Source organism: Pelophylax lessonae (genome assembly GCF_965119305.1).
Source record: "Pelophylax lessonae genome assembly, chromosome: 9".
NCBI lineage: Eukaryota > Metazoa > Chordata > Amphibia > Anura > Ranidae > Pelophylax > Pelophylax lessonae.
Window position 1 is genome coordinate 51417956 of NC_138776.1, and position 22426 is coordinate 51440381.

At 42.9% G+C, this 22426-nt stretch overlaps 1 protein-coding gene across 1 annotated transcript; it reads right to left on the minus strand.

The window, feature by feature from the left end:
• Positions 1-1073: 1073 nt before the first annotated feature.
• DCLRE1A (DNA cross-link repair 1A) lies at positions 1074-22077 on the minus strand (the record flags this gene model as incomplete). The annotated part of the gene is made up of 9 exons (XM_082267558.1): positions 1074-1269; positions 5107-5248; positions 7399-7553; positions 7635-7780; positions 11752-11895; positions 13792-13910; positions 15055-15188; positions 17022-18446; positions 21657-22077. The coding sequence occupies 9 exons, from the start codon at positions 22075-22077 to the stop codon at positions 1106-1108; spliced, it is 2850 nt and encodes a 949-aa protein (XP_082123684.1). The 3' UTR covers positions 1074-1105.
• Positions 22078-22426: the final 349 nt, after the last annotated feature.

Consider the following 22426-nt stretch of genomic DNA (forward strand, 5'->3'; position numbering starts at 1 on the left):
GAAATTCACAATAAAATTACATTTTAACAATTAAAAGACTTACAGAGACAACACACACACACACACACACACACACACACACTTGTACAAGTTTCTTATGGGACGCTGATTTTTTTGAAAAGGTGTACAGCAAAATAAAATAGAAATAAAAAAAAAGGCAGACATTTTTTGGATGAATAAATATAATTTGATCATTATTTACATAGTAGTAGTAGTCTAATTTATGGTCTGCTGATTGCATCGACAACATACAGAATAAGTTAGCCTCTGTTTTGCAATAACTACAAATCCCAGCAAGTCCTATAAAGGATTCTAGTTCCTGGTTAGCTGGCCCAGCCAGATTTAAAGCTCCTCTGCAGTCATTAATGCAGGGAATGGTGAGAACCTTTGTCAGCTTTTTACCATTAGATTCCCCTTAATTCAGGCACTCCTTCCACCTCTTTTTTCCTACTTGAGCTGAGAATAGTCCAACCCCCCCCCGGCAGCTTACAAAAAAACCTAGAAATATCGTTTTTTTTTCTAGCTCCTTTCCCCTCAGGTCTGCATTTTTCACCTAGGCAAGAATTATGTAGGCAGTTGTGGGATATGAACGTCGTACCTCTCAGTAATCTTCAGGCAACTCAGAAGTCTCCCTACACCTCCTTGTTGATCTGGTGACATTGCTGATGCTATAGCAGTGTGCAAAATAATACAGTTCCCCAGCTAGACCAAGTCCCTGGATGCACTTACAGAAAATGGCAGCATCGAAGGGGCAAGGCATTTAAAAAATAGTTCACCAGAATGCAGGGATTTGCCTGCATACAGGGGTAGGTCTTTTACAATTGCAACGTAAATCTTTTTTTTACAGTGCCTTTATATTATGGCCTTACCTTTCCTCTTTCATGGCCTTTTAATGGCTGTAAGTCGGATTAGGAACTAAACTAAGCGCCAATAGGGAACCAAAAAGTTGTTTTTTTTTTTTTTGTTTTTTTTTTACAACAGCTGACCCTAACCTTTCCCCATGTTATCAAAGAGAAGGAAAAATACAGAACTAAAGTACAATATGTCAAAGTGCCTGACCCCTAGCAACCCATTGCATGACCGTATGCAATACATAAGCTCAGCTTCATCTGCGCCTGGTTTCGGAAAGCCATTCAGCAAAATATTTTTCCATGGTGGAGCGAGCTTTCCAGTTGCCAACATTAACAGTTGGGATAATTTTCTGAGGTCTGGTGAACTGTACAAACCTCTTCATCTCCAGATAACTGCTGTGCTCGCTGTATGGGATCCCTGGTGACAGAAGAGTTACAGTAAAATGTAGTGAAAAGTAGACAAATCTATCACTTACCAATTACTAAACAAGAAGTCTAGCGAAAGAACAGATTTACTATAGTGTAACTCGTCCTTGTCCTAGATGCAGAGGCCAACATGTAGCAGTGTCCGTTAACTTGACAATTACTGGCTAATCTGCCTACTGAATTAATCTGTTAAAGCTAAATCTTTAAACAGAACAAACAGGGCTTGATTCATTTTTCTTCCAGTTCCTAAGTCTGATCCCCCACTGTCTTTTCCTTCACACGTACTTTGGTTGTGTGAACAGCCCTGTAATAGTCTTTGCAGGACAAAAAACTGATGTCCTTACATGAGAGGGGGCCTACGGTGGGAGGACCCGTTTGTGATGCCCCCTGGCCTGTCCCACCCATGCACATATATGCAAAGAGAGCAAAGTTCATGGAGGGTAAATGCTGACTATGGTCGGTGATTGGAGGGCAATAAACTGGCCAAAGCTCTGACTACATTACTTAAGAAAACAGAGAGCCACTGCTAGATCTGGTGAGGAGGTATAAGGAACATCAAAAGATACCTCCTCCAGACTGCCGAACATTGATAAAGAATGGGGAGCCTACAGTGACGTCACAACAAAGGTTTGTCTTGGAAATACTTTAGGCAATTTATTATTTTAGGATTTCATTGAATGTTGATAACAGAAATGGAAAAATTTGGTCTACCTGAATTTTTAAATTTTTTTTGGATGCATCGTTTAATTAAAAACCATGCGTTTTATATTCTATAAAAAAAAAAAAAAAACACAACACTCACTCAATAAGATTGAAGTGAGCACTGTGTTAGGATTGTATTTTTTTTTGAGCGATCACAGTGTATACCCTTGGTATAGGGTTACAATCTAGTGAGGGTCTAGTGAAAGGGTGCGCTACAGAACTATAACTTCTGTGTGTGTGTATTATATGCGGACTAATCGATAAAAATAAAAATTAACAATCAGTTTTTATTGATTTAAAGGAGTTGTAAAGTCATAGGGTTTATCCTAATGCATTCTATGCATAAAGATAAAAACCTGGATGTAGCAGCCTCCAACACCCCCTTATACTTGGACATAGAAGAAATGGCTGCACTCCGAATAACAAGATTGTGATTTATTGGACGAACATTCCAGTGTAGCAACCAATAACAGGTAGACGCGTTTCACACACTAACAGGTGCGTTTATTCATTATTGGGATGTTTGTCCAATAAATCAGAATCTTGATGTTATTCGGAGTGCGGCCATTTCTTCTATGTCCATTGAGTGCGGAGGCGAGCCGGGGCAGGCACCCGTTACATCATTAGGCTTCTGACTTCACCTGGAGCAGTGAGTTTTCTTCTTGTTTCTACACCCTTATACTTACCTGAACCCGATCTCTGTCCAGCGACGTCCATGAGTCCCTCGGCCGTCCGGGACTCTCCCTCCTGATTGGCTAAAACACAGCAGCAGCACAATTGGCTCCCGTGGCCATCAGTCAGCCAATCGGAGGAGAGAGAGGGGGCGGGGCTGAATGGCAGCTCTGTGTCTGAATGGACAGAGCTGCAGCTGTGGGGGCACTTGACTGAAGGGCGGAGCCAGGAGCTGCAAAGAGCGACCCGAAAAGGTAAGGATCTGAGCTGCTCTGTGCAAATCCACTGAAAAAAGAGCAGACAAGTATATATCTATATCTATATATTTTTTTTTTTTAACAAAAGGACTTTACAATCACTTTAATACTAGGATGAACACTGCCACCATCAGGTTGCAGCAGCATCTGCAGTCTGAAGGCTTATTTTGTCAATTAAGCCTCCAGCCTGCATGTGATCACCATGTCAGAGGGGAAACTGTAATATTCCCATGTTCAGGAACCCCTCTGACTGGTTTCGGATAGTAGAAGGGGACCAGAGCCTTTAGCGACCACCAGCTGTAAAATGTATTGGTGTTGTTCTAAGTGAAGAGGTTTCTTGACGTATCCCAAGCATATGGCATCATGCTAGGGAAAGTTAAAATTGTGAATGAGAAGAGGTAAAACTCAGGTTCAACCACTATTTATTTTTTTATTAAAGCGGAGTTCCAATCCCACGATTTTTTTTTTCTTTTCCCTCCGCCGTAACTGTCCACTTCAACTGCAAAATTTACATAATGTGGTCCTTTAAATGCATGTTTAAATTATGCAAAACTGATCTGATCTGGGAAGCAGGCAGAGTCCAGCTCTACTGTGGGCATCTGAAGCCCTCGTGTTCATTTCCATGATTCGGTGCAGCTGGCTACCCAGCATGCACCTCCTGATCATGTGTCTGCACGGTGCTTTTGGCTGACAGGTTGCCATATCAATGGCTGCAATCGGCAAAAGTTCCCGCCCTGTTGCTATCAGGGATTTCCAGTTTGGGAAGAGCGTGAGAGATTTAGTCACTAGGCGACTCCTGGGGATGGAGATATCCCAGGAGTCTGTGTGAATCACCGAGAGGCAAAAACGCCTAGGCGGCCGCAGCCGGGGGGTGATGCAGAAAATATAGGCATTTACAAAAAAAAAACAAAAAAAACTGCCATTTATAATAGCATTACGGATGGGCATGACAATGTTTCGACATTTAAAAAGTGGGTGGATCTCCGCTTTAAGCTTGCTTTTGGATAGAGTGGAAAAGAATTGGATCATGTCAGGTTTTTAACTTGGGAAGATTTCCATGCATTTTCTGTCAGGACAGAAGTGATGTTGATGTAAAAGCATTTTAGCAGACTAGGGAAGGGTTAGAATTTCTGAGGATATATTGTAGTTTATGATTTTCTGCCTCAGTGACAGCCACTTCCCCCATTTCTTGTATAGGTGACACAGGGAAATATCAAATCTTATTCACAACCTTAGTCAACTCACTGGTATTAGGCTTTAATACATAGAGTTTTGTGTTATTAGAGTCCAGCTAAAAATATATTACTAAAACTACATCACTCTTTAGGTATTTTACTGGTTTTTTTATTTCTGTCTTTCGCACAAATGCTACAGTATGACAGATGCAGCTGAAGTTTATTCTGAATATATTTTGCCTTCCCTGGGTTCTCCTGACCCTCATCAACACGCAAATCACATTTATAAAAATCACTTCGGTTTTCGTTGCACACCGTATTTTAGACCCAGCGATGTCACAATTTCTCTGTGCAATACACGGCTGGTGGGAGGGGGTGGCAGTGTGCTGTACATAGCTTCCTGAACACATCATAGCACCCTGCCTCTGTACTCAAGACCCCTCTGCCCTGATGCAAGCAGCGAGTTGGCTCTCGATATGAAAATCATGGAGTGGGCGTGTCTAGGCAGGCCACGTTTCCATGCAGACCACCCGAAGTAATGCCCACATATGTTATACAGCCTCCATGAATGAAAGAACTGAAATCCAATGAATGCAAAAAGCAGGCAAAGGACAGTCAGACTGATAGATGTCCTCCAGCCAGGAAATGAAGCAAGCGCTATCTGATTTGCTGCAGCCTCTAATGCACATTGGTAAAAGCTCACAGTATCCAGCGAGTAAGCAGTATTAAGAAAAGTCCGTACAGCTGTGCAAGACTGAAGGGAAGGCTGGATATCCCCTTTAAAAAGAGCAATATGGGGTATTTTATTTCAGATAATGCTGGCTGTTAAGCTGTCTGTCTGAGTTCAACAATTTCCCAGTAACTGACTTGGATCAGATATGCAGATCCTGAAAGCCATCTGCATTGGTCGGGTCTGGACTGTTGTGGTCAACATTGGCATACCAATAGTACATTTTAGGCAATGTTGTACATCCGCTAAAAAGAAAACCACAAAACTAAAAATTTGAAGAAAAAGGATCTTACCATAAATTGTGATTTTTCCCCGGATTTGAGGCCTGATATCAGCCACCGAGCTGCAGCCCTCAGAATACGTCCACCCTGTAGGTTTGAAGGCCAGGACACGATCGTACTTTCCTGAAAATTTATTGAGGTGGGCACCAAGACCCTGCAAAGTGAATAGGAAAATTATATTAGACTATGCCAAATATATTAGACTATGCTGAATCCACAAACTAGACACCAGCAATCTACTCAGATCTGGGATTTAGTGTAAGTGTTATTAAAGTTCAATTAATGAAGCACTACTAGAGGCAGGGGCTTTTTTTAATACTATCCCCTGACAGTTTATTTTTTGTCATCTGTGTCCCATTTGGGGAGGTTTCTCTTCACTTCCTGTCCCATAACCAAAACAGGAAGTGAGAGGAAATGCCAATTCAAGATAATCGATTGGGGGCCCCTAGGTCACCTGAAACACAGTGTCCCCATTGAAAGATTTCCCCTCTACTACTTTTCTGGGGACAACCTCAAATTTGGAATTTTCCTTTTACTACACTTTCACTGATAAACAGGACAAAATAGAGATGCAGAGTCTCCCTAACAAGGACACAGATCGCAATAAAAAACGGACAGATAATCTAATCCCTCTCCACGGTCAAAAAAAATTAAAAACGTTTTGCCCTTAGTTACGCTTTCAAGTTTACAAACTCAGCTCTCTTCCCAAGTGTGCCAGATAAAGGTTTTACATTTCTGCTATGGGCTGGTTTTATTTTGCAATAAAAAAAAAAAAAAAAAAAGGCTGATGATTGCCACCATTACTAATAAAAACAACAATCAAAAATATAAAAAATAGTTCATAAATCTATCCCATAGTTTGTAGACACTAAGTTTTGCACAAACCAATCAATATACGCTTTTTGTGATTTTTTTTTTTTTTAACCAAAAATCTGTAGAATACAAATTAGCCTAAACTGATAAAGAAATTTGATTTTTTTTTTTTTTTGGATGGGTTTTATAGTAGAAAGTACAATTTTTTTTTACCCCCCAAAATGGTCGGTTTATCTGTTGCTCTTATTTGTTGGACAAAAAGGACAATCACTTTTATTAGGATACAGTGCCCCACAACCGCGCAATTGTCAGTTAAAAGAACGCAGTGCCATATCGCAAAAATGGCCTGGTCATTAAGGGGCTAAAACTTTCCAGAGCTGAAGTGGTAAAAAAAAAAAACTACATTTTGTTCATAGATACACTTAAATTAGAGTTGACTTGGTAAACTAAGGGTTATAAAGTGGGGTTAAAATTGGAACAAATTTTTATTTTAATTTTCTTATTGGTTAGGCTTTAGAGCCGGTTCACACTTGTGCGGATGCGGTGATCGCATGTAATTCGGAGCGCACTGCTCCTAAATTACATGCGATCTGATGTGCGGTGCGAATTTCAGCCATACACTTTGTATGGCTGAATTTGCACTGTATCCGCACCAAACACGCACACGAGGCATTTTTTGAGCCGCATCAGGATCGGATCGCACAGTGGTTCACATTTGTGCGATCTGATTCTGTGCGAACTTGCAGATCGCACTGCGATATGCGATCAAACTGGGGGCGTCGTTAACATTTAATTGACACCCCCTGCGTATCGCATATGGCAGTGTGAACTGCCAGATGTGCGAATGCGATGCGGGATCACGCTGCATATTCGCAGCGTTCCCGCATAGCACAAATGTGAACCGAGCCTTACCGGACATCAGATTGAAGTTCATCCTTTTTATCTGCAGATGAACAAAAGAACACAATGTTACTTTGTATAAACAGTAACTCACCCTAGCTCCACCGCACTGTGGGAAGATAAAGAGCCAAGTGTCTGTGCTCAGGCTGAACATCCAAACCAAATGTTATGTGAATAAAGCCGGCACACGAAAAGTCTTCTTCCAAGTAAAATGCTTTATTCCAACATGGATAGCGGTGACAACATGACAAATGCTGACGCTTTTCGGCTTTACGCCTTCCTCATAGTATGCTATGAACATTTCCCAAATTATTTTTAGGTATGCTGTGTGAATGGGAACAAAAACATAACGGGGGAAATTTACCAAAACTGAAGCGTGCAAAATCTGGTGTATCTCTACAAAGAAACCAATCAGCTTTTAGGTTTTATTGTCAACGTTTAATTGAACAAGCTGAAGTTACAAGCTGATTGACTACCATGCACAAATGCACCAGATTCTGAGTGCTCCAGGTTTAGTAAATACCCTCCATAGAGTTTCTCAAACTGGCTGCATAGTGGAAATACACTTTAAGGTCTAGTGTACCAACTCACCTTAAAGCTAACCTGCATCATGGGAAGGACGTGTAGTGAAGTGCTCTGCCAGTCTGTGGTGATGAGGGCACGGATCTCCTCTGACTCCAGACATTGCATGGTCTTGCTTTTGTCAGGAGACATGCACACCTTACAGCCTAGAACATCAGCAATAGCTGCGGACAGAAGACAAAAAGACTTACCGAGTGGAAGTTGAAATAAACACTAAAAAACATCATAAGGAAAACCTCTCTTACCCAGAAAGACTTTCTCCTTCCCAACAGAATAGGTCCCACAAACCACCAGTGTGCGTGGATACAGCGTCACCATCTCAAAAGCTGTATTTACAGCAAACTGTATTGCCTCCTGCTGTGGGGGGAAGGTGTACTCAGGACTGCAGTATCTGCAATTTTGGGGAAAAAAAAAAAAAAAAGTTTGCATCAAAGCAGGCTGATGGTTACTTTAAAAAGTTCACAGTGCACATTACATAGTCACTGGTCCCCCAACGCTCTATGAACATTTCCCAAATTACAGGAGTAAGTAAACCCATACTGAACATTCACAGTTATTGTGTCCCTCTTTCTCTGATCCCTCCCAATCTCTTCCCCTCTCTCATCTCTCTCTGACATTCTCTCTCATTTCGGTCTCTTGCCTGAAAAAGGAAAACCAATGCAGCCTCTACATCTAAAGACTGTTTAGCGTCAATATATAACATTTTTTGCTTTTTAGTATAAATACATTTTAACTAGATCAGATCGTGTGTGCAGCAGAAAAAAAAAAAAAAAAAAAAAAGATACCCCTAGATGGCTGAAGCTGAGCCAGGACACCACGCCTGGCATCTTGGGAGAAAAGTAAAAAAGCCAAGTGGGCACAACTAACCGTCTTCTGAACCACTTTAGTCATCCAGACTCCGCTTATCTCTAGCGGCTTCTTGTGCTGGATCTGCCAGTTGTCAGTGACCAGCGCTAAACACAGGAGCTGTAAGACCGCATTCACACTGAAGCGGCACGACTTCGGGGGCGACCTGTGAAGTCGCGTGCACCGCGACTTCGCCGCGACTTGCACGGACTTCACATAATGGAAGTCAATGCAAGTCGCCCCGAAGTAGTACAGGACCCTTTTTCTAAGTCGGAGCGACTTGTGTCGCTCCTATTAGAACGGGTCCTGTAGCACTGCATGGACCGCGACTTGTCAGGCTGACAAGTCGCCTGACAAGTCACGGTAGTGTGAATGGAGACTCTGTCAGCTCCTGGTCTTCTGATCCTTCTATAAGCAAGCTGTAGAAGACCGTGTGCACTGGGTTTTGTACTGAAGTGTAGGGCTGTCACGGGACTTCCTGTCCAAAGAACCCCCCCCCCCAAATAACACACCCATGAGCAGAGTTGTTCCAGCTTTTCCCTACAGCAGTAGATCACTCCAAAGTGTATTGTAAAATTATAATCTGTATTTCCCCCCACACACACCGGCCACTTTATTAGGTACACCTTGCTAGTACCGGGTTGGACCCCTTTTGCCTTCATTCTTCATGGCATAGATTCTACAAGGTGTTGGAAACATTTCTCTGAGATTTTGGTCCATAGTGACATGATGGCATCACCCAGTTGCTGCAGATTTGTCGGCTGCACATCCATGATGCCAATCTGCCATTCCACCAAATCCCAAAGGTGCTCTATGAGATGAGATGTGGTGAGTGTGGAGGCCATTGGAGTGCAGTGACCTCATTGTCATGGTGAAGAAACCAGTGGTGAGATGATTTGATCTTTGTGACATGGGGCATTATCCTGCTGGAAGGAGCCATCAGAAGATGGGGACACTGTAGTCATAAAGGGATGGCTATGGTCTGCAACAATACTCAGGTAGGCCGTGGCATTTAAACGATGCTCAATCGGTACTAAGGGGCCCAAAAGGTGCCAAGAAAATATCCCCCACGCCATTATACCACCAGCCTGAACCGGTGATACAAGGCAGGATGGATCCGTGCTTTCATGTGGTTTATGTCAAATTCTGACCCCACCATCTGAATTTCACAGCTGAATTTGAGACTCAAACCAGGCAACGCTTTTCCAATCTTCTATTGTCCAATTTTGGTGAGGCTGTGAGAATTGTAGTCTCAGTTTCTGGTTTAGCCGACAGGAGTGGCAACCACTGTGGTCTTCTGCTGCTGTAGTCCATTTGCTTCAAGGTGCAATGTGTTGTGCATTCAGAAATGGTATTCTGCATACCCTGGTTGTAACCAGTGGTTGTTTGAGTTGAGCCTTTCTATCATCTCAAAACAGTTTGCCCATTTTTCGTTCACACACTGGATATTTTCTTTTTCTGACCATTCTATGTAAATCCTAGAGATGATTGGGCATGAAAATCCCAGTAGATTAGCAGTTTTTGAAATACTCAGACCAGCCCGTCTGGCACCAACAACCATGCCACATTCAAAGTCACTTGCATCCCCCTTTTTTCCCCCATTCTGATGTTCAGTTTGAACTACAGCAAGTTGTTCTCACCACATCTAGATTCCCAAATGCATTTACTCGCTTTCATGCGATTGGCGGATTCGCAATTTATGTTACGAAATCAATTAAACAGGTGTACCTACTAAAGTGGCCGGGGGGAGGAATATTTTAATATATATATATATATATATATATATATATATATATATATATATATATTTATTTATTTATTACACACACATATACACCTATTACATACATACTGCTCAAAAAAAATTAAAGGAACACTTTTGATCAGAGTATAGCATCAGGTCAATTTAACTCCTGGGATATTGATCTGGTCAGTAAGGTAGCAGAGGGGTTGGTATTAAGTTCCAGCTGCTTTGGTGTTCATTAAATTAACAAGTGCGCTCCATGGGCAACAATGGGACAGGAATGGTTTTACTGGTTGGGGACAGCGGACATTAATTTTCCTTAGGGTCCTTTTACACAAACGATCTGATCAGGTCCACCTGTCAGTTTTTCAGGCGGACCTGATCGGATGCTCCATGCATCCCCTATGGGGCAGCGGATGTCACTGACACCCGCTGCTATCTGATTCCGATCCGTGAAATCCAGACGGATGGAAACCCTATTTTCCATCCGTCCAGCGGATCGGATGAGAACAGACAGGCGGTTCATTCTCATCCGATTCCACATAGAGAACAGCGGGGATCTAACAGCTCAGTCTCCGCACACAGAGCGGAGACAGAGCCGTCATCCGCCTGCTCAGCAGGGATCGGCGGATCGATCCCCCCGCTGAGCAGAGAATGGACCGCACCGTGTGAAAGGACCCTTATTCATCTTTTCGGATTGTTTTTCACTAGTTGTGCATTCGACCAGGGTCAGTGTCACTACTGGTAGATACTGGACCCGATAGAGCAGTGGTTCTCAAATCCTGTCCTCAGGACCCACTAACAGGCCAGATTTGCAAGATAACTGAAATACATCACAGGTGCTATACTTTGCAGTATTCTAGTCTGCATCTCCCCAAGGTAATACCTAAAATCTGGCCTGTTAGTGGGTCTGAGGACCTGAGTTGAGAACCACTGCTATATAGAGGTTGCACAGGCAGTCCAACTGCTCCAGGATGGCTCATCAATATGTGCCATTGCCAGAAGGTTTGCTGTGTCTCCCAGCACAGTCTCAAGAGCATGGAGGAGATTCCAGGAGACAGGCAGTTACTCTAGGAGAGCTGGACATGGCCAAAGAAGGTCCTTAACCCATCAGCAGGACCGGTATCTGCTCCTTTGTACAAGGAGGAACAGGATGAGCACTGCCAAAGCCCTACAAAATGACCTCCAGCTGGCCACTGGTGTGAATGTCTCAGACCAAACAATCAGAAACAGATCCAATGTACAATAGTCAAAAAAACCACTGGCCCCCTGTGCTTTTCACAGATTCACCCTGAGCACATGCGATAGACATGAAAAGGTCTGGAGAAGCCATGGAAGACATTATGCTGCCTGTAACATCGTTCAGCCATGAAAGGTTTGGTGATGGGTCAGTGACGGTCTGGGGAGGCATATCCAGACTTTGCTAATTACATTGCGGGGTAAATATATGGGGGTGCACTAATTATGTAAACAATGTTTTCTGAAAAATTACAGAACAAATTTATTCCCAATATTTAACCCAACAAAATACATATCCAAATCAGCTAACAAATTAAAATCTCATCTGTCCCAAAACAACAAATGTATAATAGATTAAGGTAGGCTACAAATGTTCAGAACCGAGACATCACCGAAACAGAAAACAAAAATGTGCAGTGACTTAAGTGGATTTATGGGAAATAAAAAATAAAAGGCCTGGGGATTCAAGTGGTTAAAGACACCTTGAAAAAATAGATTATTTAAATAAAGCTTTGTCTGGCGTAGTGCCTTACGTGGTATCCAGATAAAGGGTGTGGATCTTCTGTCCAATTAGAGCCGGATAACGCTCCATGGAAGTGTCCGCACGGAAGTCTCCAGTGTGCAATATTGTGGTCCCATTTGGGAGAATGAACAGCAGCAGCACAGCCCCAGGGCAACTGTATATGGATAGTAAAGAGAGAAAAGGCTTTATATCACCATTATACTTACATAAGTAAATATATCCAGCAACAAAATGGTGTGCACTTGCAAAAATGAAGCATTTATCTATGTACATGTGACTTAATAGCACAAGATATTAAAGCAGATTTCTGGGCAAAACAAATCCTCTCCCCACCCACATTAAAACTAAACTGCTGTCAGAGGGCAAAAAAAGGGGAATGACCTTTTTCATGACTTGCTTCACAGCACTAACCTTAACCCCCCCCCTATGCCAGCGTTTGCAGGTCCTCTATCAACAATAAGTACAATGCAGGGCCACAAGCCAGAGTGCACAGGAGTAGAGGAGAGCATCAGCTGCCAATGGAGTGGAGGATTGGGTAGGGCTGCATTCACACTATGCGGCTATAAAAATGCGGGCAGAATCACATTGCAGTCTCAATTTTACGAAACTCGCTTGCAGTGCCATCATTTCTTCCTAACTGTGGTCCAATTTTGCTGTGCAACAAACTATGCTTGGCTCAGTGCCAAAATTTAGCACATGAGCTTCTTTGGCACAGCAGCCCTATGAAAGAAAGAAAAAAAAAACTACAGGACCTAAAACTGCTTTTTTACCTGTACTTTGATTTATTTTATGAGGTTTTGATATATTTTATGAACCACTGGAACAAGTATGCAAATTAAGAGACTCGCAGTAGCAGCCTGCCTACTTCCACTATTACAAACACCTTTTCCATTTTTGATTGCTGCCAGCACCCTGGACCTTCCATTTTACATTGTTTGCTGTTTATGCACCTATTTTTATTAAAACACACTATACATAAGCTCTGGAAGATGAACAGCCTGAGCTCTGCAGGGTTTTACAGAATAATGTTTGACTATGATTGGATTTACAAGCCAAGGATTAAAAGATAGCTGGAGGAAAAAGGATTCCAACCTCTCAAGCTTCCTCTAGCTTAAAGCGGACCCCCAGCCTTACAGTTGTACAGGCTCCTTCTGTACTAAGTTTTATTTTCCTTTTTGCAATTTCACCGCACTGTGAGTTTCTCACAATGTGCATTAGAAGCTACAGCAAGTCAGACAGAGCCTGCCTCATTTCCTGGCTGAATATGTCCAGTGTCAACTAGGCCTTTCTTGCCCAGTCTGGCTGCCCCTGCCCTCCCCTTTACAGGACAAGTTCACTTTAAAAAATAAATAAATTCACACTTTGCAGGGGTTTTTTTTGGAGCCTGTAAAGTATTGCATCAGCAGATCATGGGTGCAATCTCAGGCTCCTGCAGACTCAGTGTATCTCTCTGCTTGTACGTCGTACAGGCAGGCAGTTCCTAAATGACAGAAAGAATCAATGACTACCTAGAGCGCTCCTCAGCTCCCTGGAATTTCATTGAGAACTACAGGCCATCAGATTGTCGGTACTTGTAGTTTATTCATAGAATTCTGTAAATGAACGATGCAGCCGTGTGGGGAGGAGCCCCGCACAGCCGTGTTCTTTTCAAATTGTGACAGAGTGCAGGGAGAAGATCCCCAGCCTGCGGTCACAATTAGGAGGACCGGGGAGAGGCTGCACTCTAAAAACGGGTGGAACATGTAACATAACATTTTTCAAAAGGTGAACGTATCCTTTAATTCACTGGATTTCAATTTTTAATCATGGAGACTCAGCATGCAACAGACTTGACAATACAACTACCAAAGCATTTGATATTCGCATAACTCCTGCCAAGAGCAAGCCTATTGCTTGTCCCAGGGTTGAGGGCTTAGGAGATTGCTGGGATGATGTTTTCATGAAGCAATGCACAGCACCCAGATTGCCCCTCTTAACCACAATGGGCCTGTACACACAAGGGCTAGTCACTAGGAACATTAGCAAAGCAGTATTATAAATTGTTACTTACTGGTTGGCATCTAGCAGGATAACTTTGACATTGTCCACGATGCACTCAGTGTCCATGGGTAGAGTGTTTATAAACTCCTTCTCCACCCGCAGCTTACTTGCCACCAGATTCCCTGTGATCTGAAATATGGAATGGGGGTAAAAAAAAAAAAAAAAAAAAGGAAGCTTATATTTTTTATTATCTTATTCAACTCTTAAAAAGGCACCATCCACAAAAAAAGTATTAGGATTAAAAGAAATGCTTATTTCCACACTAAAACAAAATTAAAGAAAGACAGAATTATGGAAAGCCACCACAGGGGTGCCCAACTCAATTTCATCACGGGCTGCATCAGCATTATGGTTGCCCTCAAAGGGCCGGTTATATCTGTAAGAGTCGATTACCAGAGCACCCCACTCCCCCTACATCAGATGTCAAGAAAACTGAATCACGGTGCATGCGTTTAAAGTGTAACTAAAAGGCAAACAGTTTTTTCTTCTTCATTTGGGTAGAGCAAACTGTTTTTTTTTTTAACCATCTGTGTCCCATTGGAGAGATTTCCCTTTACTTCCTGTCTCATAGCCAAAAACAGGAAGTGAAAGAAAATCCCTCCAAAGTGAATCCCAGGGTGTCACCAAAACTAGTGTTCCCCTTTGGAATATTTACACCACCATTATTGTTCTGATGTCAATCCAAAATTGGGGATTTCCTTTCACTTTCCACGATAATTATAAACATGACAAACCGAGAAACTGAATCTTCCCAATGGGAGTACAGGCAGAAAATCATCCTATTTTTTTGCGGACATAATGTAAGTCAATGGCACTGCAGGAGTCAGCGGAATACCATCCGCTGACATCTGATTTTCTTCCTTTCAGTTCTGTTCCGTTTTTTGGAACGGAACAGAACCCTATTTTTTCCTCTGTGTAAAAAACGGAAAGGAAGGAAAAATCGGATGTCAGCGGTGTCATCCGATGACATCCGCAGTGCCATATACTTACATTATGTCCATACATCATCCGCAAACGGATGGGATGATATGCGGACACACGGAGCGGATGACACAAGTGTCATCCGCTCCGTGAAAAAAAAAAAAAAAAAGTCCCGCAGCGGATAAGATCAGCGGAGCGGCCGTGTGAAAGAGCCCTTAGTTACACTTTAACATCAATTCTAAGGTTAATATACACTTAATCTTCTTACCAGACTATAGAAATATTATCAAAACGTATATAATCATGCAATCACACCAAAACTGCAAAAAAGTATAAAACATCATCACTTTACCTTGCTGCAATAGATTGGATAACGGAATTTCTTAGTGAGACCCCCGTAGTGATCAGAGTGAAAATGGGTGAGGAAGTATGCGGAGCATCCCTCTATTGCGCCATACTGGAACGCATCAACCGTAAAACCGGTGCCTAGAAGACGAAAAGAAGAGCTAGAGTTCAGATTGTGTACATGGGTAGCTTTAAGGGTAATGATTTGTTAAAGCAAACCCACTACCAAGAAAAAGGACTTCAGGTACCAGTATATAAAAGATAAAGAGAGCCTGTCAGGTGGGAATATAAGTAAACAATACAGGCAAAATGGCGGGCATGTTTTACTGTCTGTGAGTACTTTAACACTTCTGAATGCGCACAGTTCTTTATCCAACCAAACATCATTTGTCAAGGGACTGTTTCACTGTAAAGAATTATGAAGCCACTTACAATCACCACAGGAGGCCGATCACATTGTATTGCATTTTTAGAGCTCTGGTAATCAATGCTCAAGAAGCCTTCACTCAAAAGATCCAATAGGCCCCAACATTTCCATTTCATTCAAACAACATTACTTGTAAGCAAACTAAAGAGATTACTGCCTGCCTTCTTTTTCTCCCCTCACCCTCATTACACAACTCTCAATGATCACGTTGAAATGTAACGTCATCTTGTATTGTTGTTAGCTGTGTACAATTCTATTTTGTACAGTTAACGGATTGCATTCCATTACTTTACTTGCGCCACAGAACCAAAACTTCCTTTACCCAAACTTAAGGAGCTGCTGCCATACCAATGCCCAAAAGGGGTTTACTTCATACACTCTAAAAGGAGAAGCTCACAATTTGGAACATGTTGCATGCTCTAGCAGCTGTAGCCATTCCCCCCCTAGCAAATTGAGGGAATTCTTTGTGGACCCCCAGAACTAGTGTTCCCATTGGAAGATTTCCCCCCCTCCCCTATTACTTTTTGGGGGGACAACCCAAAATTTGGTATTTTTTTTTTAAACTTTCACTTTCAATAATCGTAAACAGGAAAAGTAGGATCTGCCTAACGGGGACCCAGACAGCAATAAAATCTGACAGGTGTTCTAACCTCTCTCCACTATCCAAAACAACAAAAAAGAAGGGGGGGGGGGGGGGAGTGAAGGTTTTGCCTTTAAAGGTTCATAAGCTAGAATATAGGAAGTTGATTGATGTGGACAACACCCAAACCTTATAGCCCCCTGCAGACCATGAAACTGTTCACACATTTGTAGCTAGTTCTATTAAAATTCAAAACCTTTGTAAGAAGATACAAATACATGTGCCAACTGCTGGTGTGGACAGTCTCAAAATGCTATAGACAAAAAAAAATAAAAAGCCACCAGCACATTTATGTGTAAGGTGATGTGATCATCTTTCTGCATCTTTGATGCAGTTCCCAGCAGGTTAGCTATGGCATATAAAACGTATGCATGCAATATGCACATACTATTACCAGACTTCCACATAAGAAAAGAGAGTAATGGGCCATACACACTATAAGATTTTCTGAAGACTTTTTCCTTTAGATTTACCAAAACCAGATAATATGAGGTCAAACCTAAATCAATTTGAATGCAATCTGGCAGGCCCTTGCACTACATAGAAAAGGTAAATCTGAAGGAAATCTAACCACAAAAGTTGGATAGTGTGTATCCAGCTTAATGCCCTGTACACACTATCAGATTATCTGAAGACTTTTGTCTTCAGATTTACCTTTTCTATGTAGTGCAAGGGCCTGCCGGATTGCATACAAATTGAAAGTGTTTAGGTTTGACCTCATATTATATGGTTTTGGTAAGTCTGCAGACAAAAGTCTTCAGATAATCTGATAGTGTGTACAGGGCATAAGAGGGAAAAAAAAAAACACATACAGCTAAATAATTTTGGTTTTCAGCACATATATTCACGGCTTTGGATTACACATTTTTAAATTCAGTCTCAGTATATAAAAAAAAAAAAAAGTCACCTGGGATTTTCTTGTAGAAAGGACATTGTTTTCTCCCTTTATTCTCTTCAGCGGTAGAGTTCTGTCTGAATCTCTTCCATTCTCTTCTCTGGGTCCCTGATGGCGCTGTTGCTGTCACCCCATTTGCGTTATTAGTCATAGAATCGGCATCACTGAGCGATCCCATAGCCTTCCTCTTCCGCTCTCTTTTTTGGGTCCCTGATGGTGCTGTTGTTAGGATCCCACCAAGGTTATCAGTTAGAGAATGAGCATCCCCAAATGATCCAACATTCTTTTTCCTTGGCCACTTCCCCTCAATCTGGGAAGCGCCAGCATTCAGGCTCTGGGGCTTTAAAGGCACTTTCACTTCTGCTTTTGGTTTCAGGCCAAAGAAGACTCCGATATCCATTTGTTTCATCCCCTTGGATGGTCCAGCTTTGCTCGGTGACATAGCAGAGGAAGTTTGCGTTAAGCTTTGCTTTGTGTGTATCCTGCTGTTAGTAAACTGCTGTGTGGATATCTGAGAATTCTGAGTACAAAACTCCTTCTCTATTTTCACTGCAGCTACAGAGTCTCTCTGAGAAGCTGCTTCTCTGTTACCATCAGCAGAACAAACAAGTAACTTGTCAGCCTCTTCCTGAATCCAACATTTAGCTTCTTGCTGGGCTTTGGCCCATTCACTAATCTCTGAGCCAGGTGTGCTGCATTCAGACCAATTATCACAGTCAATGCTGCGATCAGCGACACATGTGACTCCATTCCTTTGTACAAATTCACTGTTTATTGCACTTGTATCATTGTTATATCCATTGCACATGGGGGGAGATGTTATTGCGCTTTTAGCTATAAAGTTCTTACCAGCAGAGAACTGTTCTTCTATATTCTCTAAAGGGTCTGTCGGTAATTTGCTAGAAAAGAGTCTTTTAACTGGGCCTGCCAAAAGATCTTCATCATCACTAAACAGCTCCTGATCACTGACCAGCGGGGAGTAGGAGATGGCACAGTCCTTCATATCCTCGTCTTTCTGTGACAAAGCCAGAGAAGTAGCAGCATTGACAAAACTTGCACATTTCTGACTTAGGTTTTCCTGGGATAGGTCCAGAGAGTTCTGGAACAATTTTGTTGGTGAGGAGAGCCAGGCATCGAGCGAGGTCTGCTTTTCTGACCCCTGAGAGCTGGCAGGAGACTGCGACCGGGATAACTTAAAGTGCGTAGTCTTCTTAGTGAAAGCAGGGGAACTACCTGCACCTTGGGAGAGTGAATGTTTTACATTATTCCTCCCATTAGGGATACATGATTTGGCAGTGTCGGAAGAAGGCAGCTCAGGGACGCAGAATGGAGGGGAAGGGGAGAGCTCAGCAGCCCTGCTCTGGGCCAGCAGGAAATGAGAGAATCGTTTGTAGTGAGAAGCAATAGTGGATGAGCAGGTAAGGCCATCCGGGCATTCTGCAGAAAGAAAAAAGAAATCTGTAATGAACTTTGCAATGTCCAGCGTCACCAGGCCATGTACGCGCACACACACTAGGAAAAGAGCTCACAAACAAGATGTACACTGAGGAAGGATAGCATATAAAAGGTTAAAGTGTATATCCAGCCAAAACCTTTAACTTGTTGTGGTTTTGAATAGAATGTGGAAGAATCAGAACCTCTGTCAGGTCTTTCTGCTATCTGAAGCTCTGTAAGACTTAAATGGCCATACACTATAAGATTTTCTGAAGACTTTTTCCTTCAGATTTACCTTTTCTATGTAGTGCAAGGGCCTGCCTGATTGCATACAAATTGAAAGTGTTTAGGTTTGACCTCTTATTATATGGTTTTGGTAAATCTAAAGGAAAAAGTCATCAGAAAATCTTATAGTGTGTATGGCCCATTCGGCCCCTTTCACACAGGCGGACCATTCAGATCCGCCTGTCAGTTTTTTTTGGCGGATCTGAACGGTCCCCCCATGCATCTCCATGGGGGATCGGATGTCAGCGGAGACATGTCCGCTGACATCCGATCCGTCAAATCTGGACGGATAGAAACCCTATTTTCCATCCGCCCAGCGAATCGGACGGGATCGGATGAGAATGGACCGACAGTCCGTTCCCATCCGATTTCCCCCATAGAGATGTATGGGGAACTGCCAGCTGTATCTCCGCACACAGCGCGGAGACACAGCTATCATCCTCCTGCTCAGCGGGGGATCGGCGGCTCGATCCCCCGCTGAGAAAAACAGAATCCGTCCGACGGACGGATAGTGTGAAACGGGCCTAATGGGCCATACACACTATAAGATTTTCTGAAGACTTTTTCCTTTAGACTTACCAAAACCATATAATATGAGGTCAAACCTAAACACTTTCAATTTGTATGCAATCTGGCAGGCCCCTGCACTACATAGAAAAGGTAAATCTGAAGGAAATCTAACCACAAAAGTTGGATAGTGTGTATCCAGCTTAAGGCAGGCCACAGATTATGCAATTTTGTTTCCTGCAACCACGGTTGTAAGAAACTCGCTGGATTCCCCTATAAACACAGTCAATGGTATTTCTGGCAGAATACGATTACTGCCGGTGGTTATAGCCACCGGCAGTAATCTCGTGCAAAAAAAAAAAATTAAGGCAGGCTGGTTGTACTAAAGTCAATCGAATTCAATACAGCCAGACTGCCCATAGCTAGATGAAAACTTGGCCGGTCCCAGCTGAACCAGCTGAAATTTGATCCATCACTAGCCAGCTTGAGTCTTCGCTTGCAGTTCAGGGCTTTAAAAGTATGCCAACACACAGGGTAGTATATTTGCCACGGCCAAAATACTTTGTTTCTAGTCAGGGAAAGATTTATACCCTCTGTCGCTTTGGCGTGCAATTCATGTGGGTTAAAACAAGTGATGAGGAGGACAACACATATTGACTCCCAGCCACTAGTCAAATGCCCTTTGAAAAGTGATCCACTGCAGATCACTCTTTAGAAGACAACGCTAATGGAAATACAGAGCAATTTATCCCACTGATATGATGATAAAGGTCTCACTAGAAAGGAAGTGAGGGGAAATCTCCAATAACAAAGAAAAAAAATGCATGTTTATGAGGCCAGTGGAAGGCTAGAGCCCCTGTCAGATTTTTATTTCAGCCTGTGTTCTTGTTGTAGATTTCTCCTGCCCTGCCCAGATGCCCTGTCTGGTGATACAAGTGGCATCACAAATTCAGTGGGCTTTCCACATATGCTTCCTTTTTTAAAAATTGCAAATAGCAGCCATCAAACGGCACACAATGAATATGATCTTCATTTTGATCTGAGCTGGATATCAGGAATCCCCCTCTCAGAATGATAAAATGCAATGAAGGAGGTGAAGCATCTGCAATACATTGGGGTTGATCAACTAAATCTGGAGAGTGCAAAATCTGGTACAAATCTGCATAGAAACCAATCAACTTCCATTTTTTTTTGTCAAAGCTTAATTGAACAAACTGAAGTTAGAAGCTTATTGGCTACCATGCAGAGCTGCACCAGACGTTGCAATCTCCAGTCTAAAGGGCCATACACACTATAAGATTTTCTGAAGACTTTTTCCTTCAGATTTACCTTTTCTATGTAGTGCAGGGGCCTGCCAGATTGCATACAAATAGAAAGGGTTCAGGTTTGAGCTCATATTATATGGTTTTGGTAAATCTAAAGGAAAAAGACTCCGTGCTGCTCAGCGGGGGATCGATACACAGATCCCCACTGAGCAGGCAGGTGACAACTCCCTCTCCGCTCTGTGTGTGGAGTGGAAGGTGTCAGAGCCCCGCTGTTCTCTATAAGGGGATCAGATGAGAGCGCACCACCTCTCCGCTCTCATCCGATCCGCTGGACAGATGGAAAATAGGGTTTCCATCCGTCCGGATTTCACGGACAGGATTGGATGCGGATGGCAGCGGTTGTCAGCGGACATGTCTCCGTTGACACCCACTGCCCCATAGGGATGCATGGAGGATCCAATCAGATCCGCCTAAAAAACATGCAGGCGGATCTGATCGGATAGTTTGTGTGAAAGAGGCCTAAATCAACCCCCATGTGAGACTTAGGAGGGAGTTTTTTTTTTTTTTTTTTTCCCCTGAAGCAGAGATCGTAATTAGGTACTGCATGCTTCTCAGATTGAAATGACAGAGGGTTGTACCACACTTGTACAGACATCAGCCATGGCATAGGAATGCCAGTCTGTACAACATGGTCTACTGACAAGTTCACTTATTAAGGGCAAGTCCCTCCTAACACTAAAAACTTTAAATCTACAGGCATCCACGATCTAACACTAACCCTGTAAAGAAGAAATTGCTATACGTACCTTTTTTGAAGCCTCTCTGGTCTGGTCTCCAGTGGCAGAAGCTCTGCAAAGGACAGAGCCCACAACAGCTGTGAATGAATGGGAAGTGACGTTACCCATAGACTTACTATGGGGCTTCCGTTGTCAGCTGCCTCCATAGCAAAGCCGCCGCTGCCAGCTTAGCGTGGGACCGGACCAGAGTGGCTTCAGAAAAGGTATGTATACGGATTTCTTCTTTACGGGGCTATATAGGTTAGTCTTAGATCCTGGATACCTGTAGATATAGCGATTTTAGTGTTAGGGTGGACTTCCCCCTTTATGCATTACATTGTATGTTTCCATATCCATTGACACTCAGCTGACTTATATACCTGTCTGTGTGGAAGATGGGGTGTCCAAACATTCGCTTGCGTGCCACCGAGGTGTTTGCACCAGTAAAATGGAGAATGGCATCTGACAGCTGGGACAATATCCGCTGTGCTTTTCTTTCGGAGTTGTAGGACTCATTTTCTTGCTGTCTTTCTTTACAGTCCTTTTTGGTGTAGACAAGTTTTCACCGCCGGTACCGGATGCTGAATGATTCTGCTCATTGGCTGGGCTGGTAATGATGCCATTTTTACTGGGTGATGAATTGTTCTTGGCATTTGTAGTGTTCCTTGCAGCCCCAGTTTTCTTAGCAGCATTTCGCTTCACTTTTACTGATACCTTTTGCGTTTTGTCAACATTGCTGTCTGCTGCTCTTTTCTTCCTGATGGATTTGTATCCCCAAATATCCTCTTCGCTCTGGGACATTTTTTAAAACTGGAAAGAGAAAAAAAACAAACATAAGCTTTAAACCAGATTATGGAAGAGAGTTTTAGGATGACTTGGGGGATAGTTACCTGCAGGGGCGTAACTACAGGGGTTGCAATCGCTACCGGGCCCCATGCTCCAGGGGGCCCGGTAGCAAACCAGTGGGTGAACTTCTAGGATCTCAAAGGTCACACTTGCGACCGGGCCCTGGCATTTCACCACTGTGGGGAGGCCCCAAGATTGCAGGAAGGGGGCCCACTGCAGAACTTGTGAAAGGATCCTGATGCGGGACCATAATAAAAGGCCATGCAATGAGAGTAAAGAGCCCCAGGATTAGTGGGAAGAGCCC